Raw genomic sequence first — 27,489 nt, 5'->3', positions numbered from 1 at the left:
TTGTCCTTTCAAACCTGCACAGTGTTGACTTGCACTGTTAGGAAAAAAATAAAATAGAAATAAAAACAACAAAAAAAACACCTGTTGAACAAATCTGCATATTTCAAGGATTGTAAAAGGTAAACATGTAGGATTTTCTCCTATGACAGATTCACTGTTAAGTTGCTCTACCATTAACAGTACATTCCATAGCCCTGGAGGAGTCTTTCTTCATCATAAGACAGAATGTCGTTTTGTTTTCCAGTATGGAATTGATCCCCATGTCGCCCACGTCCACCATCACAAATGAGCTGATTTCCAGGGCTGTTTGCGTTCCGAGTCGTCCTTCGGTATTAAAACGCCACTTGGTTCACAGCAAGGTACTAACAGAGAAAATCTTACATGTCGCATCTTTAAGTATATGATATGATCAATGAGTCCGCATGACCAGTCACGAGATGTGACCACCCCAATATGAGGTCCGATAGCACCATATTTGTCTTTTAAATCTCTTAATGGTTAATAAGAGTGTCTAAGCCATAGATCAAGCATATCATGGATAAAAACCATAGGTCTCATATTCATACATACATGCAACTAAATACATTGCATGTGTATACAAAGACATATATGTAAAAGAGCATGGTCAATTTGATTTTGCAGCAGAGAAATTCAGGTTGTGCTATAGTTAATGGACCAGGAAAGCAGACGCCTGACTGTCCCTTCTTCTGTAGTGTAAGATAGCATTTCCTTTTAACGGTTACATGAGAAAACCCAAGCGTAGGATATGAGCAACCGGTGCGCTGCATCTACCGTATGTTGAAGAAAGCGTCCGACGCCTGATTTGGTAGCCCCCCTGATCTCTACTAAGTGTGGCGTTCAAGTAGCTGGGAAAGGAGAGGAACACTCAGCGTCTTCCCCCTGGCCCATCGTTTAAAAAAATCGTTTAAGGCAACACAACTGAAGTCTGGGATATTTCTGGGTGACTGTGGATGGAGTGCCAAAAGCCCTTGACATTTTTGCATAAAGAAAAAAAGAGCCTGTCAGTTAGTAAAAGGCTGTTACGACACAAGACGTCGGTCAAGTAACAAGACCCTCTCAAAAAATTCCAGTTTGTAACGGAAAACAAAAAACGAGCAGAACGATAACGTGGTGATCCTCAGCGGATCAAACATTCGTTAAAGTACGTCTAACTAGCAGAGCGCGTGTTGGTCTAACTCCCACCTGGATAATATTTGGATAAGGACTGGCTTTATACAACCTAAGAAAGATCTTTATATATATATATATATATATATATATATATATATATATATATAGACAACTGCTGATCTGTAACCTTTCGACCAAAAAGACCACAAATTAGAACATTCCCTGTCCTGCAGACACACGGATCAACGGATCTCACTGGGAGAGGGAAGAGAACGGTTGCGGCGCCGGTTGGACGATCCTAAATAGTCATCGACCGCTCCGGGTTTCACTCACTTGATTTACACGCAGTTCTAAATGACACAAACATTTGATCAACTCACATCGTCATGCGTGACATCACCCATAACCTCTTCCTAAGGACATCAGAAGTGAAAGAACAGAGTGGAATATCTCAGCACCAAATGCTTGCAATAACTGACAAAAAGTGGAATATGGAATATGGCTTTAACTTTTTTTAAACACTTCCCTGACAGTAAAAGAAAAAAAAACTTCTCTCCATCGCCCCTTGACTTTTTTCCTCCAACACAATAAACCAAATCTAGTTTCAAAAAAGAAGTTGAAATCTAACGTTTCTTTTTTTTTCTTTTTTTCATCCACTGACTAAACTTTACGCAAAAACTAAATTTCTGATTTATTCTACTGGTTTTCTTGTGACAAAGCGATGTCTATAATCCACACATGGCGAAACGCACAAATACACTCGATTGTGACTCAAATCAATAAACGGCGTCAGCAACAGGCTGACCGAAAGGCGCCACAATCCTATCTACACTTTGGAATACACATAAATCCTGATACATTTCCAAACTATGAAACTACGAGAGTTTACAAGGCTAAAGCGACCTCGGCTGTCAAGTTTTTGAGAGGAATTGAAATAAATGATGACACAGCCTTTTAAACTGCAGTTGCCTTTGCTACATGATATTAAACGCCTGGATAGTAAAGGATAAAGGATGAAACAGAACACAGAAGAAGAAAATATAAATGTGTTAGTTAATGTATAATTGGAGCAAAGCCTAAATCCGCCCAAGGAGACTTGCTTCCATCCACAGAATCATATAAATGGTTAGGTCTGCTAAAAGGATGCAAAAATAATAGTTTAACGTTGGTTTATTTTCCAAATAAAATGAGCGAGGGGAGGGGGAGGTTAAAGATATTGGTTTACATATGCTGCAAAAGCTCAGCCACAGGCAAACAAAAGGGAAAAACATGGCTTTTTGCCATAATCGAATGATGCTTCCTTGCCACCCGTTGCCATGTCAACGTCTGTGAGACGGCCAGCATGGCAACGGAAACTATCATCATAAAATGGTACAGTAGTAGAAATAGCTAGACCAGGAGGGGGCGGGCTCTCCTGGGAAAAGGTCAGCGGAGAGGTCCAATGATTGGTCATGCGGCTCGCTGTCAGGAATAATGGTTATACGACGGCACCGGGTGCCCGATGCCATTCTGGTAGTGGTGGTGCTGGCGATGGGCGATGTACTCTGCATAACCCATTGTCATCTTCTCACTATGGTACCTGAAAGAGCAGAGAGAGAGAAAGCTTAGTCTGTCCTCTGAGAAGCATCGGTGTTCCAATGCACAAAATGTCCACAATGCACTTTTTGGTGGAGCCTTAAGATGGGTCACCGCAAGCCATTTATTGCCGTTAAATTCAAAAGGTTAATGTTTTATTCATTATAAGTCATACTGGACCAGGTTAGTTTTAACCGCACGGTAACATCTGCACTATTGCTTTCACTAAAACATTATACTTTTATACACTACCTGAACACAGGTAGCAAAAGTTTGCATTGAGACCTGTTAACTGTAGAATTACTTGAATATATTTTTGCTGTACATTTTCAGATGGAAATTAAAGAAAGGGGGTCTTTATTCCATCTATTTATCAAACTGGGGGCTCAAAGAACAAAGCTAACCAAGTTAGAATGAGTATAAGACCTTTGTGGTGAGCTAAAAAAATAAGACAGCATTATTAAACAACAATGTTCCTGTGCAAACATGATCTTTTTTCTATCTCCATCAACAAAATGTGTAAGTGACATTTCTACATACCCGAAAACGTTGCAACTAGTAGGTATGTTTCATTTTAACTAAACGTGCACACAAATATAACACTACTCCCACACAAAGACCACCTGACTGAACTGTACATAAAAGGCAGGATCAATGTTTGGTTCCAAGCTGAACATTTCAACAGAAATCAAGACAGTCCGGCAAGTTTGACGACAAGAAAGAGACTATGTAATCAGTGTTCAAAATGTGCCTTTTTTTTCTTCCAGAAACATTTTGCAAGAGCAGTAGAAACACATTTTTCTGTTTAACCAAATAAATAAAAATGTGTGCAAATAAGGCCTAAGACGGGACTTGAAAAATGTAGCCAATTATCTTTCTGCACAATTAAGGGGGGACAATAATTCAATATAAATATATATTAGAGTATAATTTCATTCAATAGAGGTGATATGTATCTTACAGGTCCCATATTATGCAACATTTTATTTGGAAACATTTTCGAACAGTCACATGTGTCCTGAAGCCTGTACATAAGGTTCCATTTCCCCCTCTCTGCCCGCATTGTTCCACCTCTTAGTTATTGTGTGCTCAAAATAAAAACACTCAGAGGATGGATGCTTAAGCTAAAGCATTTCAGAGAGGAGTGCTTCACAAAATGGGTGTTCACAAGCAGGCTTCTCCACATTCTTTAAATTGAAGAGTAAATCGATACCAACTGTCCATTACAAAGCTGTGTAGGTAAGAGCTGGACATGACTTTATTGTGTTGGACTGCTCAACCTGTAAACATGTTAGCACTGCAGCTAACGTTTGTGTCCTCGGCTGTTTTTTTAAGCAGGTTTTTAAATAAGGTGGATAATATTTGTGCTTCTCAAACAGTGTTTTCCTAACATGATATCTGCAGTAATTCTGATTGTGTGCTTGCGTTAAATTAGTTCTTGTTAGTAGCAACTTGGTTAGTTCATCACTGCACAGAGGCCATAGCAGCTCAGGCTAACTGGCTACCTGTTTATTTTATTGAAAGGTTGTTTGGTTCCTTGAAAATGGGATTGTTCTATATTCAGAAGGCATGCTCTGTGTTGAGATAATTAGAGAGACTTGCCTGTATTTCCGATCATAATTAACATAATAAATTAATGGCAATGAGTGGTTTGTGATCAAGCTGCTCATATTGTGTGCTTTCTGTACAAACTTAACGGTTATGGTTGGTCTTTGTCTTCTGTATCATTCCGCTTGTAACTACTCGATCCAAACCGAAAGCACGATCCGTACAAACCGCTCATTTGCGCATGTGCAACCAGATATATATCCGTTTCATTCATGTAATTATGGTGCTAAAATTACTTATTCCTAATCTTAACTCACGAAATAACATTAATACATATCTTTAAAAAACATTTTAGGATTTTTCTGAGACAATTTTGATGCTTTTTACATATTCTCTGGAAAACTTTTTGTGTGACTTCATCATTGGACTTGCTCTGAGTAGTAGTATGATTAAACCATGTTTATCTGCATTTTAGTTGTTTCTTTCTTTAGGTTACACACTATTCACCATAATGTTAACAGGAAAGGAAAAAATAAAACTCAAAAAGAGTAGATTTTTGTTTAAATCCAAAGCGAAAAAAGTTAGCTCCCGGAAGTAGCGTAGGATCCCATTTCCTATTCAGATCGGGCACAGATGAGTGAAAAAACAGAAAGGATTTTAAGATAGCTATTTCCTCAGGAAATAAATTATTAACCTTTAATTATATAATAATATAATTTACATTATAGTTTAGTATGCTTACCATTTTTGGGGAGAGAAAAATGTAATTTAGGTCTTTTTTCACAAAATAAAATCGAGGGCGACCCGGATGTATATCTGGTTGTGCAAAGGAGCTGATGGTACGTGCTTCCTGTATGGATAAGGGATCGACGCCGTTCTTCAGCCGTCATCATTATGAAGGCATTTAAAGCCAAAACAGGTTGTTTAGAAGAGGTATGAATGGGGAGGTTATTGGTCACACTCTGTCTGCCCAATCTGACAGGAATGTTCCTGTTTAAACATTAGAAACATGCTCTGGAGGCCTCACTGTTAATATTTATTTTCAAATGTGTTATAATATGACACCTTTAAAACTTTTTCCAATATTTCAATACATTACAGTCTATAATTGAGTGTTTTTTCACTGATGACGTTCAGTCATCATCAACCGATGCAGGTCTTTTACAGCCGATACAGATTATTTAAATATTAGCCTAACAAAACCTGGATATTTTTGGGCTCATTCTTGCAGCCTATCTTAACCGTCCTGTCACTAGTTAGGTTGCGAGGGCCTCCAATAGTTCAGCCGTGTAAAATACATGTAGATCAGCGATAGACGTGATACTTTTGATAATCATTTCACAAAATACACAACCGTTCGAAAAAAGCTTGCCGATTGAGAGGTTTTACTCTATATACTAGTTCTGCTAGCCGTGTGTATATTTTAATCTGGGGTCTGACTCATGTAATATTTATAGATGTTCAATTTTGTTTACATGATCAAAGACAAACAAAGCAACCTAAATATCATTTTCTATGTACTAAATGTAGCGCACTTAATTATTTTTGCACAATGTTAGCTTTAAAAGCCACGTAAAGTTTCCCAAATTGGTTCAATTTAAGGGGGGAAAAAAGAAACCAACTTCCACTGGTGCCTGAGCCACTGAGCAGATCATGTAAACCCCAATTCCTTAGAACTGCTAAACCTTTCCAAAAAGTAACACCATAGAAGTATCCATGCTCTGATAAATAGCACTGCTAGCATGATCAGCTAACTGTTGTAACTCTCCTATCTCCATGGCTCCGTTTCATGCAAGCAACTCTTGCAGGTAAGATAATTTTATCTAAGTTTTTGTCTACATTAAAGAAACAAATCAATCAGCTTTATCATCAACTACAATTTACACTGCAATCGAGATTTATTTAGTTGAAAATGTTAAGCATCTGGGTGATAAAGAACACATTGAAACAAATATTGTTGATAAGGTAGGTTCAAATCATACCTGGTTAACTTAATGGTCTTCCTGAAGTCATTTGTGATGGGAGCTTTGTAGCCTCCCTTTCGTAGTAAAGAATCTATGGTTTGAATGTGGTCCCAACCTAGAAAGAAAAAGAATAGCACATGTGGGACTATGTTTTCATGCACAGCTGTGCTATAGGGGGGCTATTATGCATAATTTTAAACAAGTTAGGAGAGGTCTATGGCCTGAAAAAAACAAAAAACAATCCATTACCATTTTTTTTAGCTTAAACTCACTCCGTTTGTTTCAGTCTTTTGGCTCCGTCTCTTTTATGCACAATGGTGAATTGTACATCTTTGAACACAAGTCAGATCCAGAAGCTAAAGAAGCGGCTCTTAAATGTTAAGCAAGTCCTATTGCTACAGGACAAGCATAGAAGTTTCCAGAGCAATGCATACAGCCACGTTTCTATTGGTTTCTATTCAGGGTTTATACATGAATGAGCAACTCTAATTTAATGCTTTTTAATTCTCTTTTAATGCTCTTAGAAATAATTTTAATTCCATCAACAAGTAGCCATGACTGTCATTTATACACGGCAAATTCCTTCTTCATCTTTACCCTCAGCAGTTCCTCGATTTCCAGACACTGTTGTTGAAATATTTTTTCCCATTCTCTAGCCTTTTCTCCGCCTTGAGCTTCTTTTCAACCGGAAGCAGTTCCACGCAAATATGCAAATATATTTAGCAAGATATTTGCATATTTGCAAATACAGGTGCTGGTCATAAAATTAGAATATCATGAAAAAGTAGATTGATTTCAGTAATTCCATTTAAAAAGTGAAACTTGTATATTATATTCATACATTACATACAAACTCATATATTTCAGATGTTTATTTTGTTTAATTTTGATGATTACAAATGACAACAAATGAAAATCTCAAATTCATCATATCAGAAAATTAGAATATTGTGAAAAGGTTCAAAATTGATGGCCCCTGGTGCCACACTCTAATCAGCTAATTAACTCAAACCACCTGCAAAAGCCTTTAAATGGTCTTTCAGTCTAGTTCTATAGGCTACACAATCATGGGGAAGACTGCTGACTTGACAGTTGTCCAAAAGACGACCATCGACACCTTGCACAAGGAGGGCAAGACACAAAAGGTCATCGCTAAAGAGGCTGGCTGTTCACAGAGCTCAGTGTCCAAGCACATTAATAGAGAGGCGAAGGGAAGGAAAAGATGTGGTCGAAAAAAGTGTACAAGCAAGAGAGATAACCGCACCCTGGAGAGGATTGTGAAACAAAACCCCTTCAAAAATGTGGGGGAGATTCACAAAGAGTGGACTGCAGCTGGAGTGAGTGCTTCAAGAACCACCACACACAGACGTATGAAAGACATGGGTTTCTGCTGTCGCATTCCTTGTGTCAAGCCACTCTTGAACCACAGACAGCGTCAGAAGCGTCTTGCCTGGGCTAAAGAGAAACAGGACTGGACTGCTGGTGAGTGGTCCAAAGTCATGTTCTCTGATGAAAGTAAATTTTGCATTTCCTTTGGAAATCAAGGTCCCAGAGTCTGGAGGAAAAGAAGAGAGGCACTTCATCCACGTTGCTTGAAGTCCAGTGTAAAGTTTCCACAGTCAGTGATGGTTTGGGGTGCCATGTCATCTGCTGGTGTTGGTCCATTGTGTTTTCTGAGGTCCAGGGTCAACGCAGCCACATACCAGGAAGTTTTAGAGCACTTCATGCTTCCTGCAGCTGACCAACTTTTTGGAGATGCAGATTTCATTTTCCAACAGGACTTGGCACCTGCACACAGTGCCAAAGCTACCAGTACCTGGTTGAAGGACCATGGTATCCCTGTTCTTAATTGGCCAGCAAACTCTCCTGACCTTAACCCCATAGAAAATCTATGGGGTATTGTGAAGAAGAAGATGCAATACACCAGACCCAACAATTCAGAAGAGCTAAAAGCCACTATTAGAGCAACCTGGGCTATCATAACACCTGAGCAGTGCCACAGACTGATCGACTCCATGCCACGCCGCATTGCTGCAGTAATACAGGCCAAAGGAGGCCCAACTAAATACTGAGTGCTGTACATGCTCATACTTTTCATGTTCATACTTTTCAGTTGGCCAACATTTCTATAAATCCTTTGTTTTTATTGGTCTTCAGTAATATTCTAATTTTCTGATATGATGAATTTGAGATTTTCATTTGTTGTCATTTGTAATCATCAAAATTAAACAAAATAAACATCTGAAATATATGAGTTTGTATGTAATGTATGAATATAATATACAAGTTTCACTTTTTAAATGGAATTACTGAAATCAATCTACTTTTTCATGATATTCTAATTTTATGACCAGCACCTGTATATATATATCATTTAATAAATATATTTTTTTCTAAATAAAGCATTTTAAATTCCATTAATAATCACATTTAATGCATTTTAATGCCAATTCAAGCCTTAATTAAAAAAATTATTTAATGACTTCTAATGACCATGAAAACCCTGCTATTTGTTTCAGTCAGATGCTACTTGGAGACATTTTCGTTATTTTAAGTTAGGGGAAAAATGAAACCATGGTGACTAGCATTTTTATAGAATTTTTAATACCAATTAGCATCATACTAACCACTAGTTCTTTTAAGCCGTTCTGTGATTTTTTTTTTCTCCCATTTTGGCACGTCATAATGGTAATGTTGGGTATGTGGTTTATAACAATAATAATCATAACTTTAGGGTAAATGCGTTATATTTTGTATTCATGCTATCATTTTAGTTAGCTAGTGTTGCAAGGCTAGGGGCGAGTCCAATGATTTGGACGCCATTGTGACATTTTTGAAACCGCTTGCTTTAGTCACTAACTAAACATTACATAATGCAAAAGAAAACTTTTTTTAATCCACACTGACATATCGAGAAGCCAAATAGAAGTAAAGAATTTACAAAAAGTTAATTTTGCATAATGAATCCACTTTACAGACAAAAAAAGCTGACCTTGCTCCTTTGCAACCTCTGGTAGGTAGGTGGCGGTACGCTTTGATCCTTTTTCATTGAAAAACTCTATCCTTATACCATGAACACCCACCTAGAAGCAAAGGGAGGCAAAAGACAACAAGACAATTGCATCAAAAAATGAGTTGCTAAAACACCACCTGAGGGAAACCAACTGGGTGTATGGATTCTAATGAATAGACAATAGAAATTAAATGCATTATCATGTGTTTCTAACCTTTCTTTTATCGTATAATTCGTATAATTTATAATGTATCACATTACAACCACAAAGTATTTTGTGTGTTGAGTTTTTATGCAAACGACATATAGGGAGGGTACAAGAAGTGGAAAGAAAGTGATTTGTAGATTTCAGACTAGGTAGAAGAAAAATCTTAAAGAATGGTGCTTTCAAAACTTTTTAATTAAAGCTGAAAGTCTTTAATTATCAAAAGAATATTACTGATTCTTAGCAGCAAAGCATTGGATTGGACAATGAATGTAGGTTCACTTGCAATAGCTTTTTAACTGAATTAAAGAACTGTAATAGAACTCTGATGTAAATCTGTCTGTTTTTTATTATTATCATTACAGACATGGGGACTCTCTACTTCATGGATTACTGCTGAATATCATTAATTCCAACAGGACTAAATACTTCTCAGATTTTCTTTGAGTATTTAACAAAAAAAAACATGTTACTTTCCTCCCACTTCAAAATAATGCAAACAAAATGCATGGATCTGTTGGTTCCAATAAAATCCCAATAAATAAAACAGGCATTGGCTTAAGTTGATGTGTTTTTTTTTTTGTTTTTTTTGTTGTAAGGCATTGGTTATGTATATTGCTTTATGTTTTGGCATTTCACAAGACTTACCACAGAATAACCTCAAGCAATTAGCTTCAGAAAAAGCTCTCAGAAATGTGAACCAATGGCTTTGCGAAACCACCCACCTCCCAGTCAAGGTAATCACCGACGTCTTCAAAGTTGGTGAGAAGAGACACTGAGCAGAAGAGGCGAGGCAGCTCATCCCTTGTCATAGGGGGGAAGCGGCTGTCTTTAAGGGCACTGCAGACGAAGATAAAAAAAAAGCACGAGCATTAGAGCAGGATACAGATAAAAGCCACTATAAGTCAGTGTTTGAACAGTTTAATTGTTTGATCGTTGTGTGTGGGACTTAATGGGAACAAACGAAGTGATGAATAATGCACTTTCACATTTAAAAGTAGGATAAAAGAAATCTTTAAACATTTAAAGAAAACAAAGTGCTTAACAGCTGCACCGCTTCAAGTTGAAAAAAGTCCAGCTTTTAAAAGAAGTTTCCTCCATTTCCTCCACAACTAATCAAGCTTTATCAGAGCATCTGAAGGACTGATAGATGTGCAAAGAAGAGGAATGTTTAATTCAGGTTTGAGGCGTCAAAAGAATGTTGATTCCACACCCATAACATAACATGGCGCCCCAATATGATCCCAAAAACCACTGAAAATCTCCGGGAAGCAAATTAACCCCCGGGTGCCGTGCTGATCTTATCCCATTTCCTGCTATCTCTGCAGGGTTGGCAGTGAAGGAGGATCATACACTTTCAATTGAGAAGGATTATAACATAAAAGATTAAAGGGCTTTTAGCTTGAAGCTACTTAGCAGGCCACACATCTTCTCTTGCCATATTATCAACATTTGGCTCTGAGCTGGTGTTAATTTGGAACCCGGCAAGTCTGCAGATCGACCTACATGGAAGTGACAGTGCACGCAGGCGGCCATGTGCACAGCTAATCCAAAACTCACATACATCTGCAGGGAAAATTGGATGTTTTAAAAAGTAAAAATTACAAAAAAAATGGGACTCCACAAAAGAAACAATCATAAGACCTAGTTGTGAAAAGGCCCAGTTTGAATGCTTCAAGGCCTCTTCTTTCAAACCAAAAATAAAAACGATCAAGTGTAACGTTTTACAGGCTGATTATGTCCAAATGAGATTATTTCAAGTGTCTATAGAGTGACTGACAAACTGACTTCATCTAGTTGAGATCAGGCCTCTGAGGGGGCCCCACGCCATCTGGCACAGGATCCATTGTGCTGAAGATAATTGTCCTTAACTGTATGTTTGGTGATGCAGTGCTGCAGAAAGAATGTGGGAGAGGAGACGATCCCTGATGGTATTATTCATCACAGCAACAGTATGGTCATGGTGCTCAGCCCTAAAGAGGCTGCTGATTCTACTCAGCATGAAGAAAACTTAAGCCTTAAAAGAAGGTGAAACGTCTTTGGTTTTGTTGCCCTTTATCCAGTTTAACACATTTGACCAAAAACCCCACATATCATCCGTCTAATTCAGTAAGGAATCTTTTTTTTTTCTGGCTTTTCAAGCTTACCTGGTAAGGGTGTACTCCCTGAGTCCTGAGTGCAGATTCATGGCAGAAAATGTACCTATACAACCCCTCAACCGTTTGTCTCTGCCTATTTTCCATGTGACAAACAGCGGGCTGGAAGACAGAAGAAGAAAAAAAAAAAGTAATGCATTACATTTGCTTAGCTTAAATGATTCTCACACACATTTCTGTAAAACACAAGAGCCTTCTGTAGGCATCCCCTGCTTTATACAGAAGAATCTTACCTCATGGGATAGAAATAAGCTAAACTGTCTTTTATCATGACAGATCATTTTTCATCAAAGCCTTTCTCTCTTTGCTTGGGGCCATCCGCTTAACCAACTATTTTTGTCTGAGACAATTTTTTTTTTCTTCCCCTCTTTTATGCTGTAACCGAGATTTTCCCGCTTCTTATGAAAAGATCACTTCTGATTACTCTGCCTGAGGAAAACCCAACAGAAACCCCTGCAGTGGTGCTACATTTATAACCAATTAATCAGCCTCTGATGTATAAACAAAGCTATGAATGACAATGAAGAGAGCAATTAAACGCTGCATTAAGGCAGCAAACTGAGCAAAGAAAAATAAAACCAAGTAAAAAAAAAAAAATCAGCTCGGCGGTATTGTAGGAAGAATTACGCAAAAAGAAGTTAAATACATCATCGCTTTGATATTACATTTAAGTTGGAACAATTAAAACCAGTGCACATTTTTCTGCTATCTAATAATTTCAGAAAAGTAAAATAAAGTGGATTCATTGATTTGGTTCTCCTGATGATCTAAGGTGTGTTTTTTATGTGACCAGAACAACAGAGCAATGAAACATTGCTGCAGGTTCAAAAGCGTTTGAGACCAAAGTGACCAGTTTTCTTCAACTGTAAACCATTAAGTAAGTGAGCTGACCCTTCCCCCACCTGTTGCTGGTCACAAAACATAATTTAAGTAATTACTACAACGGTGTCTTCACAGGTGAAATTAAATAATTATTCCTATCTTATAATCACAAACACACATTGGACAGACTCACACAAAGGACAGTTTACACTGAGCAATAACACAACATGCATATTTTTGGAGGAGCTAACCCACTCATGCATGCAAGGAAGATGCTAAGAAAAGGTTGCAACCAGGAATTTGAACCAAGGATCTTGCAAAGCATAGAGTGCTACCAGTAACTATCATGCAGTCGCCAATCAGATTTCCCTTCCTTCCTTTTCCTAATTATTTGCAAGAGTTAATTTTTAATTAAAATTTAACACAAAAACAACTGTCACTCAACTACAAAAAAATAAATAAAATACATGTATTTGTATTTCAACATTTAATTTACATCAGTCTCATAATCTAATGCAGCATTTCAGATTTAAAACTTAAATTCAAGTCCTTCAAATGAACAAGAACTGTTTTCTATATAATACAGTACTTCACAAAATTGCAGTATGGTAAATATGTTGTGTTTTCTTTACATTTGCACTGACTTTTCATTTTTAAGAACAGTCTTAAGCAACAACTGGAAACATGTATTGATTCTAGTGACAGAGATTTAGATTCAGACACAACTTTTTTATTATTATTATTATTTAACTGCACATCAGTAGGGTTGTCACGATACTAAACTTTTCAACTCGATACCGATACTAAGGAAAATATTCCATACTCGATACCATTTTCGATACCACAAGGATAAAAACAAAGTCTCAAAAATTCTACAGAAATATTTTCATTACTAAATAAAATACAATAAATAAATACAATAAAGGTTTTATGCTGTGCACAATATTAAGCAAGCTTGATAAAAAAACGTATAAAATTAAAATCAAGTGTTGCTTCCTTGGCTAAGCTTTGTACACATAACAATGACACTAGCCAAACCGGTTAAGAAACAAAAATAATTCTCAGCAGCTGCACCTGTTACAAAAAAAGTCTGAAACTGAAAAGTGCACAGAATTATTCAATCACACAGTGTTCTGAAAGTGTATTTTCCTCTATTCTGCACTTTAGATGAATGACTGCTTAGGTGCCACTGGTGGTAGCACTGTATCGATACTTTAAAAAACGAGTATTGTATCCGGATACAACATTTCAGTATCGATACTTTTTTGAGTTTCGATACTTTTGACAACCCTACACATCAGTAACTATATCAGCTGAACTTAGACACCATGAGAAATGGCTGTTATGGGGTTTATTTTTGCTCCAAATGTAGGTGAATTAAAAAAAAAAATTTAAAAGTTTATATTTTTTTGGAACAGGTTTAAAAAAAAAAAAAAAGATTTTTAAACTTTAAGCTGAAGGGGGGTAAAAAAAATGCTTTTAAAACAAAGGACTATCATAGTTGATTTTTTTTTCAAAAATGTGACAAAACTGCAACAATCCACGACCCCTGAAGTGTTTCCCGGACCCTACCAGAGAGCACTGACCAATGCCGCTGCTGATCTCAATAATTCAGTTTGACAAGCCCATCCCACCCCCTGAGGTTAAGGACATGTCCAGGACATGACAGACCAAACGCACCAGTTTCTCAGACCAGATGGAGCTTGCACACGTGCAGCAGAGATTATCTTGTTATCCATCAGGAAACTGATCTTTGGTTGGAGGCAATACTATGACGGTTAGATAACCAACTGATTCGGTAACCTTACACTTTCCAACTTGAATGCTCCTAATGCTTTGGGAAATTCATGGAAAATTCTTGTTAACACTTCACATCCAACTTTTATATCACCACAACGATTATGTTACAGATCTGAAGGGTTTCGCACTTTAAGAACACTTTAAGATCAAACTTTTTTTCCTTCTGTAGAGTCTCTCGGCTTAATATAAATGCTATTTAGATTTCAGCGTGCATGTTTCACAAATCACCAAAACTAAACGATGAGCTGGAAGACAAAGGTAAACTGAGCTAAGAGTCCTATGATGAAACATAGAGCTTAGGCTGCATGCCTGTGTGTTTTAATCAACTGGCAAACATGAACAGGACAGCAATTTACTGTGTGACTGAACATCTTTACGAGTCAACCGCTACAGTGAAATTTTAAGCCCCACGAAGTAGTGGCGTATTAAACTAGTCTATTCAGGCTGCGCTGCTGACTGCTGTTCATGGAAATTATGCTGAAAAGAGCATATGTGACTTCTAGAGTCTGCAGCATTCTTAAAGCTAATTTACGTTGCTGTCTAATAAAAAAATAATTATTTTTCAATGGAAAACGTTTGGTGCATTTATTAACCCTTTCTGACTGACAGGGGCACCTATGCTCCCTTTTCCACATCTATTTTAGGTTCCTGGATAATTGCGACCAAATAAGACAGAGCAATCTTTTTATTTTCTTTTTTCAAATCATAGAGGAAAAAAATTGAACATTGTACTCACATCGAGTCCTGGAGCACTGTTTTTCCCCTGAAAATGCTATTTTTATTTTGCATAAATCAAATAAAAATGCAAAAAAAAAAAAAAATCTAGACTAGGGCTGCAACTAAAGATTAAGTAATCACTTAATATGTTGATCATTTTTTCAAATGATCGGTTAAGAATCGGATAGCAAAAGGTTCTTTGATTCTTTACAGAATTAAACCAGGCGAAACTAAAACCTTTCCACTTGAGTACTGGATAGAGCATAATGACAGATGAAAAAGTTTGTTTTGTTTTTTTATCTTAAATTTAAAATATTTATATGTAATTACTGCTCTAAGTGGGTTGCTATACCCCAGTCAATTATTACTTGATTACTAAATTAGTAGACGACCTTTTTTTGACCAATTGATTGTCTCTTTTTCCTCAAGTACAAAGAACAGGAGGTTGTATCCAACAGTGCTGCATCTCTTTGTGGACATTTCTGTAATAAACAGCTATCTGTTGCACAAGGAGCTCTGTGGCAGACTGGATCAGCTGATCCACTCTTCCACAGTAAACTAAGCTTTACTCTGAGCCTGCGATTCCAGTATTGTAAATAATTCATTATAGATAGGGTTAGGGTGCTCCTGTTGTGTTTTTAAATTTTGCATTTTGTATCTTGATAAAGAATATCACCATCATACCACCATAAATTTTTAATACACAAAAAAAAATGATTTGATTTTTTTTTTTGTGGTTCATAACACTTTGTTTTCCAAACAAAAATGATCTGTCATTATCTACACTTTTAAATGTGTTCATATGTATCTGGTAATATTAAAGATTTGATTGCACACCTGCAAACATTTTAGAAGTACATATAATTTCTCAAATGTTTCACAATGTACATATTTCTTTTTATTTTCATTTAATCTCTGTTTACAAAATGAAGGGTATTTAAATAATTAAGCTTCAGACACACTGCAATGAAGATTTTCACTGGTTTTAAATTGTTTTGTCCAAGTTTTTTACATTACAATTTTTCGAGGGATAGAGATGGTATTTTTCTGTATTCAGAAAATATGTCCAAAAAAAAAAGATTTTAATTTTTCAGTTGGTTCATTTGAAATGTAAGAGTTCTGTTGTCTTACATATTGAAATGCTTTAAAAAAAAATGGCTCTACAGCTTGTAAAAAAAAAAATAAAAAATACAGCGAATGTTCTAATGTAGGTCATTAAGGGTTAAATATCTCACCATCTTTTGATTAACAAGTGAGGTGAAATAAAAATAACATGTTCTCAAATGAGAAATATGTATTTTTCAGTTTTTTGGTCACAAAAACACAGTGCATCCAGTATCATTAATAAATGAAGCATGCAAATCACTTCAGGTAAAAATGGTAGTCCAAAGACTGCGTCCTTCCACTTTGCAGTCCCACACCATTAGGCTCTGACAGAGGTGCTGACAGAGTGAATTCTTAAAATGACCTGCATGCCATAGTATCAAAGACGGGAAAAGCAGGAGAATTCAACCTTTGTGAGCCTTTATTTCACAGCTTAAAGGGTTAGAGGCTGTTTTTTTTTTAAAACAAAGATGTCTAACTTTGTTTTAAAAAACAAATGTCTAACTTTCTAGAATCACTGATTTTTTTTTTTAGGCGTACTAAATTCATAAATGTGGATCATTTTTTCCATCTAACATCCAAAGCTATTAAAAAAATTCCATAAATATAAACTATCACACAAAAACCATATAGAACATAAAATCCTTTTTAACAGCGATGCCTTGTTATGATACCTGATTTTCCCCAAAGAAGAACAATATAGACCATTCTTGTTATGGTCTTAAAGAATGTTTGGGTATTTTTTTAAAAATAAGTCAAAATATTAGATTTTTAAGAAGGATTTTCTTGGTTCTAGTTTTTGATCAGTGAGGTCCTACAAAATTCAGCAACCTAAACCAAACGTCAGTGATAATTTGGTTCCATTTCACATGGGTGAACTGCATTTACTGATTAGAGAGCTTCTAAACACATTTTATTGTGGAGCAACTCCATTTTTCTTCTCTTTTTTTTCCATTTTTTCAGCTTACATTTTAACAATATGCACCTTTTTATAATGGTCTTTTAAAAGTGGCTCAAACAAAAGAGACTGCATTTTGAAGCTTCCAAAGGACAAAATGTACAAAGTAAACATTCAAGTAGTAGGAATACTTTTTGCAGGCTCTTTGTGTAAAGCATTGCATTAACTCAAAAAAAAAGATCAATAACAGTTAAACTATTAAAAGTACTATTAAAAGTCTTTTTTAGGTTCATTTTTTTCAGTATCAACAAATAATAGTACACAGATTACATTCTTTTTAAGAGGCTAACAGACATAAATGAAAAAATAGTGGAAATGTGAGCACTGGTTGCAAAGCGAAAAATAAAAATAGTTCCCTCAAATATGTGAGTAAGACACCCTTCGTGTCACATGCCACCATATTACCCTGGTCATGTTAGTTAGGGAACAAAATGTTTCTATAGAGGCCGCAACAGGAAAGTTGTTGAGAAAAATTATTGACAGGGGCTAAATTTTTGATCATTTTAAAATAAACATTTTCAAACCATCAATTACTTGCAAAAATCAGTTTTCTGTTTTGTTTTTATCATCTGCCAATGGCATTATCTCTTCTTCAACATAAAGCCTAAGACTGCTAAGGAATTAGCATGTAGCACATGTTCTTTGTTGCTTGGCGAAAACTGATTATTTCCTTATTTCTACAAGAATGTCCCTAAAATACAACAAAGTATATAAGGAAACGAGTAGAAAATACAAACAGTTATTTAGTCAAAATATTAAACAGGCCTTTAAAAATATATTTAAATTACAAATGAGTCGCTATCTGCCATTGCTATGCTAGCAAGGCTTTAAGCTAACAAGGCTAAGCCCAATATGCCAACGTCAATGTACTTTGGTTAAATGTCTAGATAAAATAAACCTTAATTCAAAGATTGATGCACTTTTTAAAAACATTTTATTCGTGCATTTGTGAAAACTGACATAGGTAATTACCTGAAAAATCCCGCTTTATTGTAGGAACAAGCAGTCGCTCTTCGATAGAGGCGAATGCTAGCATGAGCTAATAATAGTCCTTTTTTTTTAGATTATTAAAACTGTAAAATATTTTGTTTCATGATTATTTACTAGTATTTATTTTTTAAATTACATTGGTGCATCAAGCAATGATTGATATTGGGCATTTCTTATTCGAAGTCTTTCTTAAATAATTGTATATTTCCGTGCGGTTTGTTTAGCCGCAGGCCAGAACAGCCTTTTTTGACTAGGCCCAACTTAAAACTTGGCCAGTTAAGATACGACTTTATGAATTAAAATCGACAGTTTTTAATTGGTGCTTTTAGGTGACAGTTCGAGCTTTATATAATGGACAAAAAGTGCCATAGATTGGTCAAGTAGTTTTGGACAGGTAAGCAACTGTTGAGGGAATTTCACTCAGAGTTCAAACGGAGCAAAACAAAAGACATAAATACTCACTAGGGATCGTTTGTAAACCTGGGTGTTCTCGGAGGTTGGTATCCGTACAGATGGCAATAAAGCACGTCAAAACAGAAGCAGCACATCTCTGCTGAGACGACCATTTTTCTGCCAACACTTCCCGAACCTGGTCCTGGGCTGAGGTTCGGGGAGAGGCCGGATGTAGAGTAACCGGCCGGGGCAGGAGACAGAGCGTTTGTGCCTCCGCTGCTACCGCTACCGCCGCTAATGTTCCCTCCGGGTCCCCCCAGGCCGTTGGCTCTGCTCACGTTCGCCGTTGCTGCAACCGTCGCGGAGGAGCCAATCCCCAACTCCGAGCCACAATGTCCGGTTCCTGTCACCCCGCTTCCCGCCCCCACCCCGCCGGGACACCCCGACCCGGGAGATCCCGACAGTTTCTGCTTCTTCACCCCGCAGCACCCGGCCGCCATCTTGGAACAATCTGCACCGACACACCGCTTCCGACCCATAACCGTCACCGCGGGAAGGGTGGGGGGGAACGCCGACCAGACGTAGAAATCCCACTGCGCTGAGACGTACGACGGACAATACTCCACTTTCACTCTTTTATGCTCTATTTCCGATGTAATCGGGTGAAGAAACAACCACAGTTGGGAAAAGATTGCAATGTCACTATTAAAAAAAAAAACGCGTGACTCGGCTACGCAAAATTCATAGCTCACGCGTCTATTTCTTGAGTAGTGACCCGGCCAGGGGTTTAGGATGTGTTGTTCCAGTAGATCACACCCTAAGTCCGAGCCAAATATACACCCCTCTAACACGACACCATCCGAAGCGACCTCGCTCGTTCTACCCCCCACAAAAAAACACACAAGTTCAACGAGTACACAGTCCGATGCGGCCGCGGATGACAGCGATCAGGCGGTCCAGATGTGTAGCCGCTGTAGTCCCGCAGCACACCTCTCCAACTAGAAGCCGGGGGCTCGAGTACGCAGGACCCATAAGCTTCAACACAAACTGCGCACTGATCCACTGACAGCGTAGCTTCTCATTGCACCAGCTTGTTTTGCTACTCGCCCCATGAACTTCTAATTATACAACAGGCCCGGAATAATAGAAAGCCAAACGCCGGGGAAACGCAGAGCAAAATGGCATCTGACGATGCGGGGTTGGCATGGCATAACGGATCGCGTCAGCGGCCGAACAAGTCATTTCAGTGCCCGTTAGCCCACAGTTTGCACCTGCATCATGACTGCTCTCGGACCGGCTTGGAGATCTGAATAACACCCCCGCGTCAAACGGACCGCTGAAAGTTTTCAGCATAGGTTATTTTTTTGTGTTGGAAGGGGGGTATCATCCGGACAGAAGAGCGTTCAAACCCGCCGACCGTGAGAAATCCACCGGGTTGTAACGGCAACCCCCTCCCTCTGCATCCGCCTGTCAGCTGCTACAGTTCTTTGCTGTTAGGGTTAAAAAAAAAAAAAAAGCCCTGCGATCAGTCGGTGGGCATCGGTGTTGTCGGCACGCCGGAACCGGATTCACAAAACGATCTGCGCTCAGATACTGCGTAGCAATAGGGAGCTCGGTTTTTTTTTTTTTTTTTTTTTCACATAAAGTCACAGAACAATATATAAACAAACAATCAAACAAATAAATAAATATGCCAGGGGGTATGTCACAATAAACAAGTACAGTTAGGAGAAAATAAACAAGCAATTATACAAACATATGCGCTAGGGAGTGTCATATATATATGTGTATGTATTATACAAATAAATATATCTTTTACAACATTAAATTGTCTAGAATTTCTAGTTGGGAACAGACTGTTATGGTTTTTTGAGCTTTCTGATGAGAGGAAAGATGAATTGTATGAAAATATTGTTTGACTTCTATTAAATAAGCTTTAAAATCCGTTTTTTTTTTTTTTAGAAATTTTAATTTATGCAAGTGAAATTTGGCCAACAAAATTAAAAGATTGATAAGAAAAGGTTTGGGAAACATTTTACTTTGCAGTTGAAAGCCAAATAAAATGTTTTTCCAATGAAGCTGAAAATATTTCATAATATTTGAATTCACATAGTTGCAAAAGTGTAACCAAAATGTCTTAGAGTATGGACACAACCAAAACAAATGTGTTACAGTTTCTGGGAGAAGATTACAAAAAGTGCAGTTCACAGGAATATCAGGTTTAAACTTTTTTAGGTAGTCTTTTACAGGATAAATCCTGTGAATAAGTTTGAATGAGACTTCTTTCACCTTGTTAGTGAGGAGAAAGTGATTGGGTAACAGCCAAGTGTATTTCCAGGAGACATCAGACACAAATCGGTTCCAATATGATAGAACAGCAGGAACAGACACCACCTCTCTCTGCAAGAGGGATCTGACTGACTTATTGTTCTTACGAAGCGATGAGGTGAGACATATTTTGCCAACAGGAGAGTCCATGGGAGTCAGAGAGGGTGATGAAGAAGAATCGAGTCTTGGCCTCTGTCTATATAACATGCAGATCCCAGACGAAATGGCACCAAAAACCTTTGCGTATTCTCCAGAAGAAATAGGGAGGTCAAATTTAGAGAGAAATCCCTCATAACTCAATAATGTGCCATTGTCATCAAACAGTTGATCAACCAGAGTAATGTCATGCCTGAACCAAGAATCCAAGAACAATGAACTTTTCTTGTACAGGATGTCCTTATTGTTCCAAATAAAATACCGGTGAGGCGAAAATTTGTGCTTGTAGATAAGTGACCATGACAAAAAAGCCTGACGGTGAAAATTAGAGAGATTGATGGGAAGTTTATGTACATCAAAATTACACACCAGGAAGAAGGTTAAACCCCCAAGTTTTGAAAAAATGTAATACGGAATAGTATTCCATATAGAAGTTTGAGATGCGAAGAACTGGCGAATCCAATTTATTTTGAATGTGTTATTTAATGTGGAGAAAGATAAACAGTTAAGCCCTCCGTTTTCATATGAGTTAATTAAAGTAGATTTTCGAATGTAATGTATTCTATTCTTCCAAACAAAGTTAAAGAGCAATTTGTCTATTTCTTTTTCAGTGCCTTTATTAAGATCTAAAGCCTGAGCAGCATATGTAAGCCTAGAGATGCCTTCAGCTTTACTAAGTAGAATACGACCTCGTAGTGAAAGATCCCTAACCAATAGGGAGCTCGGTGCAGTGGAAGCATGCGCGGCAATGACGTCCGCGCACGTGGACATGAGAAGCAGTTCACCTCGAAGTTTTTAAAGGTACTGGACGTTATTAAAGCTGGAGGGATTACTTTGCTATGACCTGTCAGATCTAAGTGGGCTTGAATCAGAGAATCTGGAGATTAAGGTGTTCCCTCTTTTTATAGAAATAAAGTTCCTCAAATAGATATGTATATCCAAAGGGGTATGACTGCATGGAACAGAATCATTTTCAGATGTAAACCCAGTTGGAAATTTGAAAAATCATTGATGCAGAACTGGTAGACATCTATCACACACATATCTATACAGGTGCTGGTCATAAAATTAGAATATCATGAAAAAGTAGATTGATTTCAGTAATTCCATTTAAAAAGTGAAACTTGTATATTATATTCATACATTACATACAAACTCATATATTTCACTTTTTTCGACCACATCTTTTCCTTCCCTTCGCCTCTCTATTAATGTGCTTGGACACTGAGCTCTGTGAACAGCCAGCCTCTTTAGCGATGACCTTTTGTGTCTTGCCCTCCTTGTGCAAGGTGTCGATGGTCGTCTTTTGGACAACTGTCAAGTCAGCAGTCTTCCCCATGATTGTGTAGCCTATAGAACTAGACTGAAAGACCATTTAAAGGCTTTTGCAGGTGGTTTGAGTTAATTAGCTGATTAGAGTGTGGCACCAGGGGCCATCAATTTTGAACCTTTTCACAATATTCTAATTTTCTGATATGATGAATTTGAGATTTTCATTTGTTGTCATTTGTAATCATCAAAATTAAACAAAATAAACATCTGAAATATATGAGTTTGTATGTAATGTATGAATATAATATACAAGTTTCACTTTTTAAATGGAATTACTGAAATCAATCTACTTTTTCATGATATTCTAATTTTATGACCAGCACCTGTATATAGAGAGATCTATATATATAAATAAATACATTTTCATCAACTTTGCAACTCTGCACCCTTTTTTCAGTGCATTTCAGCGCAAACCAGTTGCATAAGCAATATAAGGAGCTATAAAAATAAAGTGTAAAAAAGGCCAAAGCATCCTAATACTAAAGGGCACCACAGTTATGTTTAACCATGAGAACGTGTTAACTGACCACCTCTGCTTTTCAGTGGTTAAAATAGTTCAGGCATCAATATTATTTCTTAAAAAAAACAACAACAAAAAACACGCTTATGGGAAAAACTAAAAGGTAAAACAAACATTCCTCAAACTGAACTCTGAACAGCTTGAAATGGAAAACAGGACAAGTATGTAGATGATTCCCCGTTTTTTTTTTTTTTTTGATACCATAAGCAGTGAAGAATTGCAGCTAAAATGTTACCCTGACTCCAGCTGAATTTTTAATTCTGAAAAATCATCCCCCTTCTTAAATGACCATCCCTACCATCCCCTGTAACATTTTATCGCTGAATGTGTAAAAATGTCCACTATATATTAACAGCAATGGCAATAATATTGCCCTTTCAACATTTGGCAGGCTGTGTGCTTACGAGTAGCCTGAGCAAAATAAATAAACTCAAAGACATTGCCTTCCCTAATTATGAAGCTGATCCCAGTTGGAAATTTTTCCTCTGCATTTGTCCCCAACTATGTGCAGTGATAGCCATGCCAGTCCAGGGAATGGCTGCAGTTCTACTCTAAGGTGCCTTGGTCAAGGTCAATGACCAGCGTACCTGACATGTAACAACCATACCATGTATATTGTCAATAGACTATAATAACTAGGCTATATATGCTTCCAAAAAAAAAAAAAAAATCCACCATCTCCCTTCTTTCTTTTTTACAACTAGACTACTGTCTGACTCCTTTACTACCATCTGGACACCCGATCATCTTGATTGATAGACTTTATTGATCTCACAGAAGAGAAATATACTCGTTACATCAGCTCAAACTGTCAAACGAGAAGAATGTGCCAAAGGAAGAAAAAGGCACATGGTATATATACAGTATACACAGTGTGTCCACATATGGCAAGGCAAGGCAAATATATTTGTATAGCACAATTCAGTACAAAGACAATGCAAAGTGCTTTACATGATTAAAATACAGGAAGATAAAACAGAATCAAAGCAAGTAGGAAAAAAAAATAAAAAAATTAATAAATAATAAATAAAATAAAATAAAAAATGCAGAAACAACCAAAAAATATTAAAAACAGTTGGAAGTTTTTGTTAGATTACATTTATTTATTTGATGATTTTTTTTTTTTTTATATGATAGCTTTTTTTTTTATAGTAGGATCATTATTGCACAGGGTGTTTAAATGTGTATTTACATAGATGGATATTTACATGGGCGGATCTAGACGGGGGCCAGTGCCCCTGTAGATCATGTCCTGGCCTCTGTTATGGCCCCTGAACTGAAGAGATAATACTCAAAGACGTTCTAAAGATGATATGCACTGGAACAGACATGGTTACTGATAGGTCCTGTGGATCTTTTTTTCTTTACATTTTTTTTTAAATACAATTAGTTAAGGTGATAGCTTCAGTGGTACTGAGATAGGAGCCTAGTTTTTAATCTGCTAAATGTTTTTTAAAACTAATTTAAAAAAAAATTATCAGTTTTTCTTGAGTTCTAATTCAGATTTTACAGAAAACGGTTATTTTAACTTAAATTAGGTCAGAAATATGTACAAGCCCTAAATTCTGAATGTATATTGATCTACTAAGACATAGAATTTTAATAAAATGTAATTGAATTGAAATTTTACTTCATGCAGCTGTCTTAATATATTTGAATCCATTGCCTTGTTTTTTATTTCATGCTTTTCTGTTCCCCAAATAAAACACGCTGGCCCCATCCTGGCCCCCTGGTACATTAGGTCTAGAACCGCCACTGGGTATTTATATTTAGATATATAGTTATTGTAATGGGTGTCAAATATAGAGAAACAGGTTATTGCACAGGGTATCAAATAGTATCAATGATATCAATCTGAAGCCCTCCTTACTCCCTCAGAGGATATTCTTCAACCCATCCCCCTCTTCCCTTTTTTTGCCTTTGGCAGCAGAACTTTCTCTGCCACTTCTCCCAAGCTTTCTCCCACTTTTTCCCATCAGACATCAGTATTATTGACATCCTTTCACACTTTAAATCCAGACTTCAAACAAGTCCTTTCAAGACTGTCTATTTTCTGTGATTTTAACTTTTATTGATGATGTGCATGGGCGGTTCTAGAGAGGAGCCAGTAGCCCTATAGAACAATTCCGGGCCCCGGTTATGGTCCCTGTACTGAAAACGCACTACAAATTTGAAATATAATAAGTATATTTTTCTTGAAATACGTGTATTTTCCCAAAATTTTAGAAGGTAAGTTAGACAATTTGCAATGGAATATGATGAATTACATTTAAAATTAGAAAAAGCAACATTACATTTTTAAAATGCATGATATTATTCTTAGTTTTTTAGAGCAGAAATACTCATCCATTAGGCAGATCATCATAATTACCAGCTTCAACTAAGGGCTAATACATTTACCTAAAGATTCCTTTTCCTTTTTTAGATCTGTTTTTGTAGTGTAATACTAAATAAATTCATTATGATAATGTACTGACAGAAGAGAATGAACCTCAAACTTCACTTGGATCAATTGTTTTATCTTTCCTTTATAATTTAGAGTAAAGGTAATTTAGAAACAGCTTTATGTTTAAATCGAACTAAGACAGGATCACATTTTAGATCTTAGACCTTGACTCTGGGGCTCACTTAATACATGAAATGATGCATTCATGCCCTATTTATTTTTCTGTTGTCTGTTTGTTATTCTTTTTTATGTGTCCCCATTATTAAAAACACCTGCACCACCCTGGCCTCCTTGGTACATTTTGTCTAGAACCACCACTCATGATTTGTTATCTGTTTTATGTTTGTTTTGTTTTTTATCTTCATTTGTCGCCTTTGCATCTTTTAATAAGAAGCTTTTTTCATTATTACTGTTATTATTGTGCTATTACTACTTGTCTTCAAATACTATTCCTGACTGAGTTGGACTTTTTAAAGGGGTTTCTCATTAAAAACAACGAAAGCTTCTTTGACCCGAGTATTTGCCCAAGGGCCCATATTTGGTTTATTGTTATTTATATTTCTAAATTAAAATAGATTTTTTTTATGGGTAAATCTCACTCTTTTAGGAGTAAGATTATGGCAGAGAAGCCTTAAGGCCCCCACAACCAAGCATCAGTTAAATATTAATTCAATTAATCAGACAGTTGCCTCAGGTTCATGCATGTATTACCTCTTTATATTTAGCCTCTTGTCTTTCTTTTCATTTCATATCTGTTATGGTTTAGGACCCTGTTGTTACAGTCTTTTGCTCCTTTTTTATTCATTTAAACAACCCGATAGGGAATTAAAACATGTCTGTTGAATAATATTGTTGTCATGATTCTTCTATACCAGCCTAAAAAGCTATAAAGAAGTTATTATGACAACATTTTCAAGGAACATTTTGGCTGATTCCCTTTATGTTAATTTTTTTCTGCAAGTATTTTAAATGCAGTGCTGGGATCATTTGGTGTTATTTTGCTGAAATGTTAATTCAAGTTGAATGGAGAAAATGCAAGTCCATGCAATTCCTTCTGCCGACGTGGTGACTGTGTAACTCTCTCTCTTTGCATAAACCTTGTCATCACTTCATCTAGAGTGTTTTTCCCTCTGGCTCCCATGTGGTGACCTTTCTCTTCCACTCAGGACAAAATCCCTGCTCATTTTCCACTGCAGACAGATAACTCCTTTTATCAGCTGGAATGTCATATCGCCAAACCAGATTTATTCCTACTCATTTGTATTTCGTTTTGCCTTTTTAATGTCCTGAGCGTTTCATCTTTTAATGGGGGTGTCAGCTGCTGAGTCACATGGTGCCTTGTGAGCTTCTCTCTGATGGTCGCTGCACTTGGCCTAATAAACCATTTTATTTATTTATTTTTTTTTAATGACTAAAGGTTTGGATTGAAATGAAGAGAATGAAATAATCTGGGTTTTGATAAAGTTTTGACATGTCTGGAAAAGAGTGAAATCAAATTTTAAAAATGTCCAAGCTTGGATAAGTATGGAAATAAAAACATGTAACACACAACTTGCTTAGTCTAATTCATTTATAACTCTTCATTTATTAAATCTTATTTCTGATAAAGCAACAGCTTTGTTCTACTTTTTTTTTTTTGCTTAAATATTTTACATTTTATTCACCACAGTCATCGCAAGTTTTTCTCCCCCACCTCATCAGTTGCTATGTTTTCAAATTCAGACAAAAAAGGAAAAAGCCCACACAGCCTTTTTTTTTTTTTTAATCATTGTCTCGTTGTTGTTGTTTTTTTTAATACAGATGTTATAGATTTATAAAAAAAATATTAAGATTAATTGTGAAACTCAAAAACAATTTCATAAAGGAAATCAAATAAAATACAATTAATCAAACCGGGGAAGTGTTTTGTAATTATATATTCTAAATGTTACAAGAAGGAAGCATTTACAAAAAAAATGTCTTTAAAAATATGGAATTTTGTGCGTTTAAATCCCCACCAACCTCCTGATGCATAGCACAGACAAATAAATCAGCAATCTCTCTCCTGTTAAAGTACCTACTTCAGTTTTAAATATGTGTATTAGTGGGACTCTTAAATTGGTATGCTTAGTGTCTGAGCAAATACAATCTCATAAAAATGTATGTCTCTGCAATTTTATATGTTTAACCATGTGGCAATATGCTTATTAAAACAAGTGTTTATTTTATGAAATGTTACTATCTAAAACTAAAAAGCTTGCATAATGACCTGTACAAAAAGCTGCATTTAACTGTATCTACTGACCAATGCAAAGACTTTGTTTTTTTATAGTATCCTGTCTGGCGATGTCG

The 27,489-nt window shown here is 36.6% G+C and overlaps 1 protein-coding gene across 1 annotated transcript; it reads right to left on the bottom strand.

The window, feature by feature from the left end:
• Positions 1 to 1,280: 1,280 nt before the first annotated feature.
• ammecr1 (AMMECR nuclear protein 1) lies at positions 1,281 to 19,871 on the bottom strand. Its single transcript, XM_038292309.1, has 6 exons — positions 18,446 to 19,871; positions 11,584 to 11,694; positions 10,162 to 10,276; positions 9,211 to 9,301; positions 6,237 to 6,333; positions 1,281 to 2,710 (listed from the first exon to the last, which is right to left on the bottom strand). Exons 1-6 carry the CDS (start codon positions 18,913 to 18,915, stop codon positions 2,596 to 2,598), a joined length of 999 nt encoding a protein of 332 aa, XP_038148237.1. The 5' UTR covers positions 18,916 to 19,871; the 3' UTR covers positions 1,281 to 2,595.
• Positions 19,872 to 27,489: the final 7,618 nt, after the last annotated feature.

Source organism: Cyprinodon tularosa, unplaced genomic scaffold (assembly GCF_016077235.1).
Source record: "Cyprinodon tularosa strain WSP-4 unplaced genomic scaffold, ASM1607723v1 ctg31, whole genome shotgun sequence".
NCBI lineage: Eukaryota > Metazoa > Chordata > Actinopteri > Cyprinodontiformes > Cyprinodontidae > Cyprinodon > Cyprinodon tularosa.
The sequence above is the reverse complement of the archived record's forward strand: the minus strand, read 5'-3'. Positions and strand labels throughout refer to the sequence as shown.

Excerpts from the sequence above, each read along its gene's own strand:
- ammecr1 (XM_038292309.1), bottom strand. The coding sequence starts at position 18,915 with ATGGGTCGGAAGCGGTGTGTCGGTGCAGATTGTTCCAAGATGGCGGCC. Across the intron at positions 11,695-18,445 it reads AGGTTTACAAACGATCCCTA|CCCGCTGTTTGTCACATGGA; the intron begins GTGAGTATTTAT and ends TCTGTCTTCCAG. Across the intron at positions 9,302-10,161 it reads GTGATTACCTTGACTGGGAG|GTGGGTGTTCATGGTATAAG; the intron begins GTGGGTGGTTTC and ends CTTTGCTTCTAG.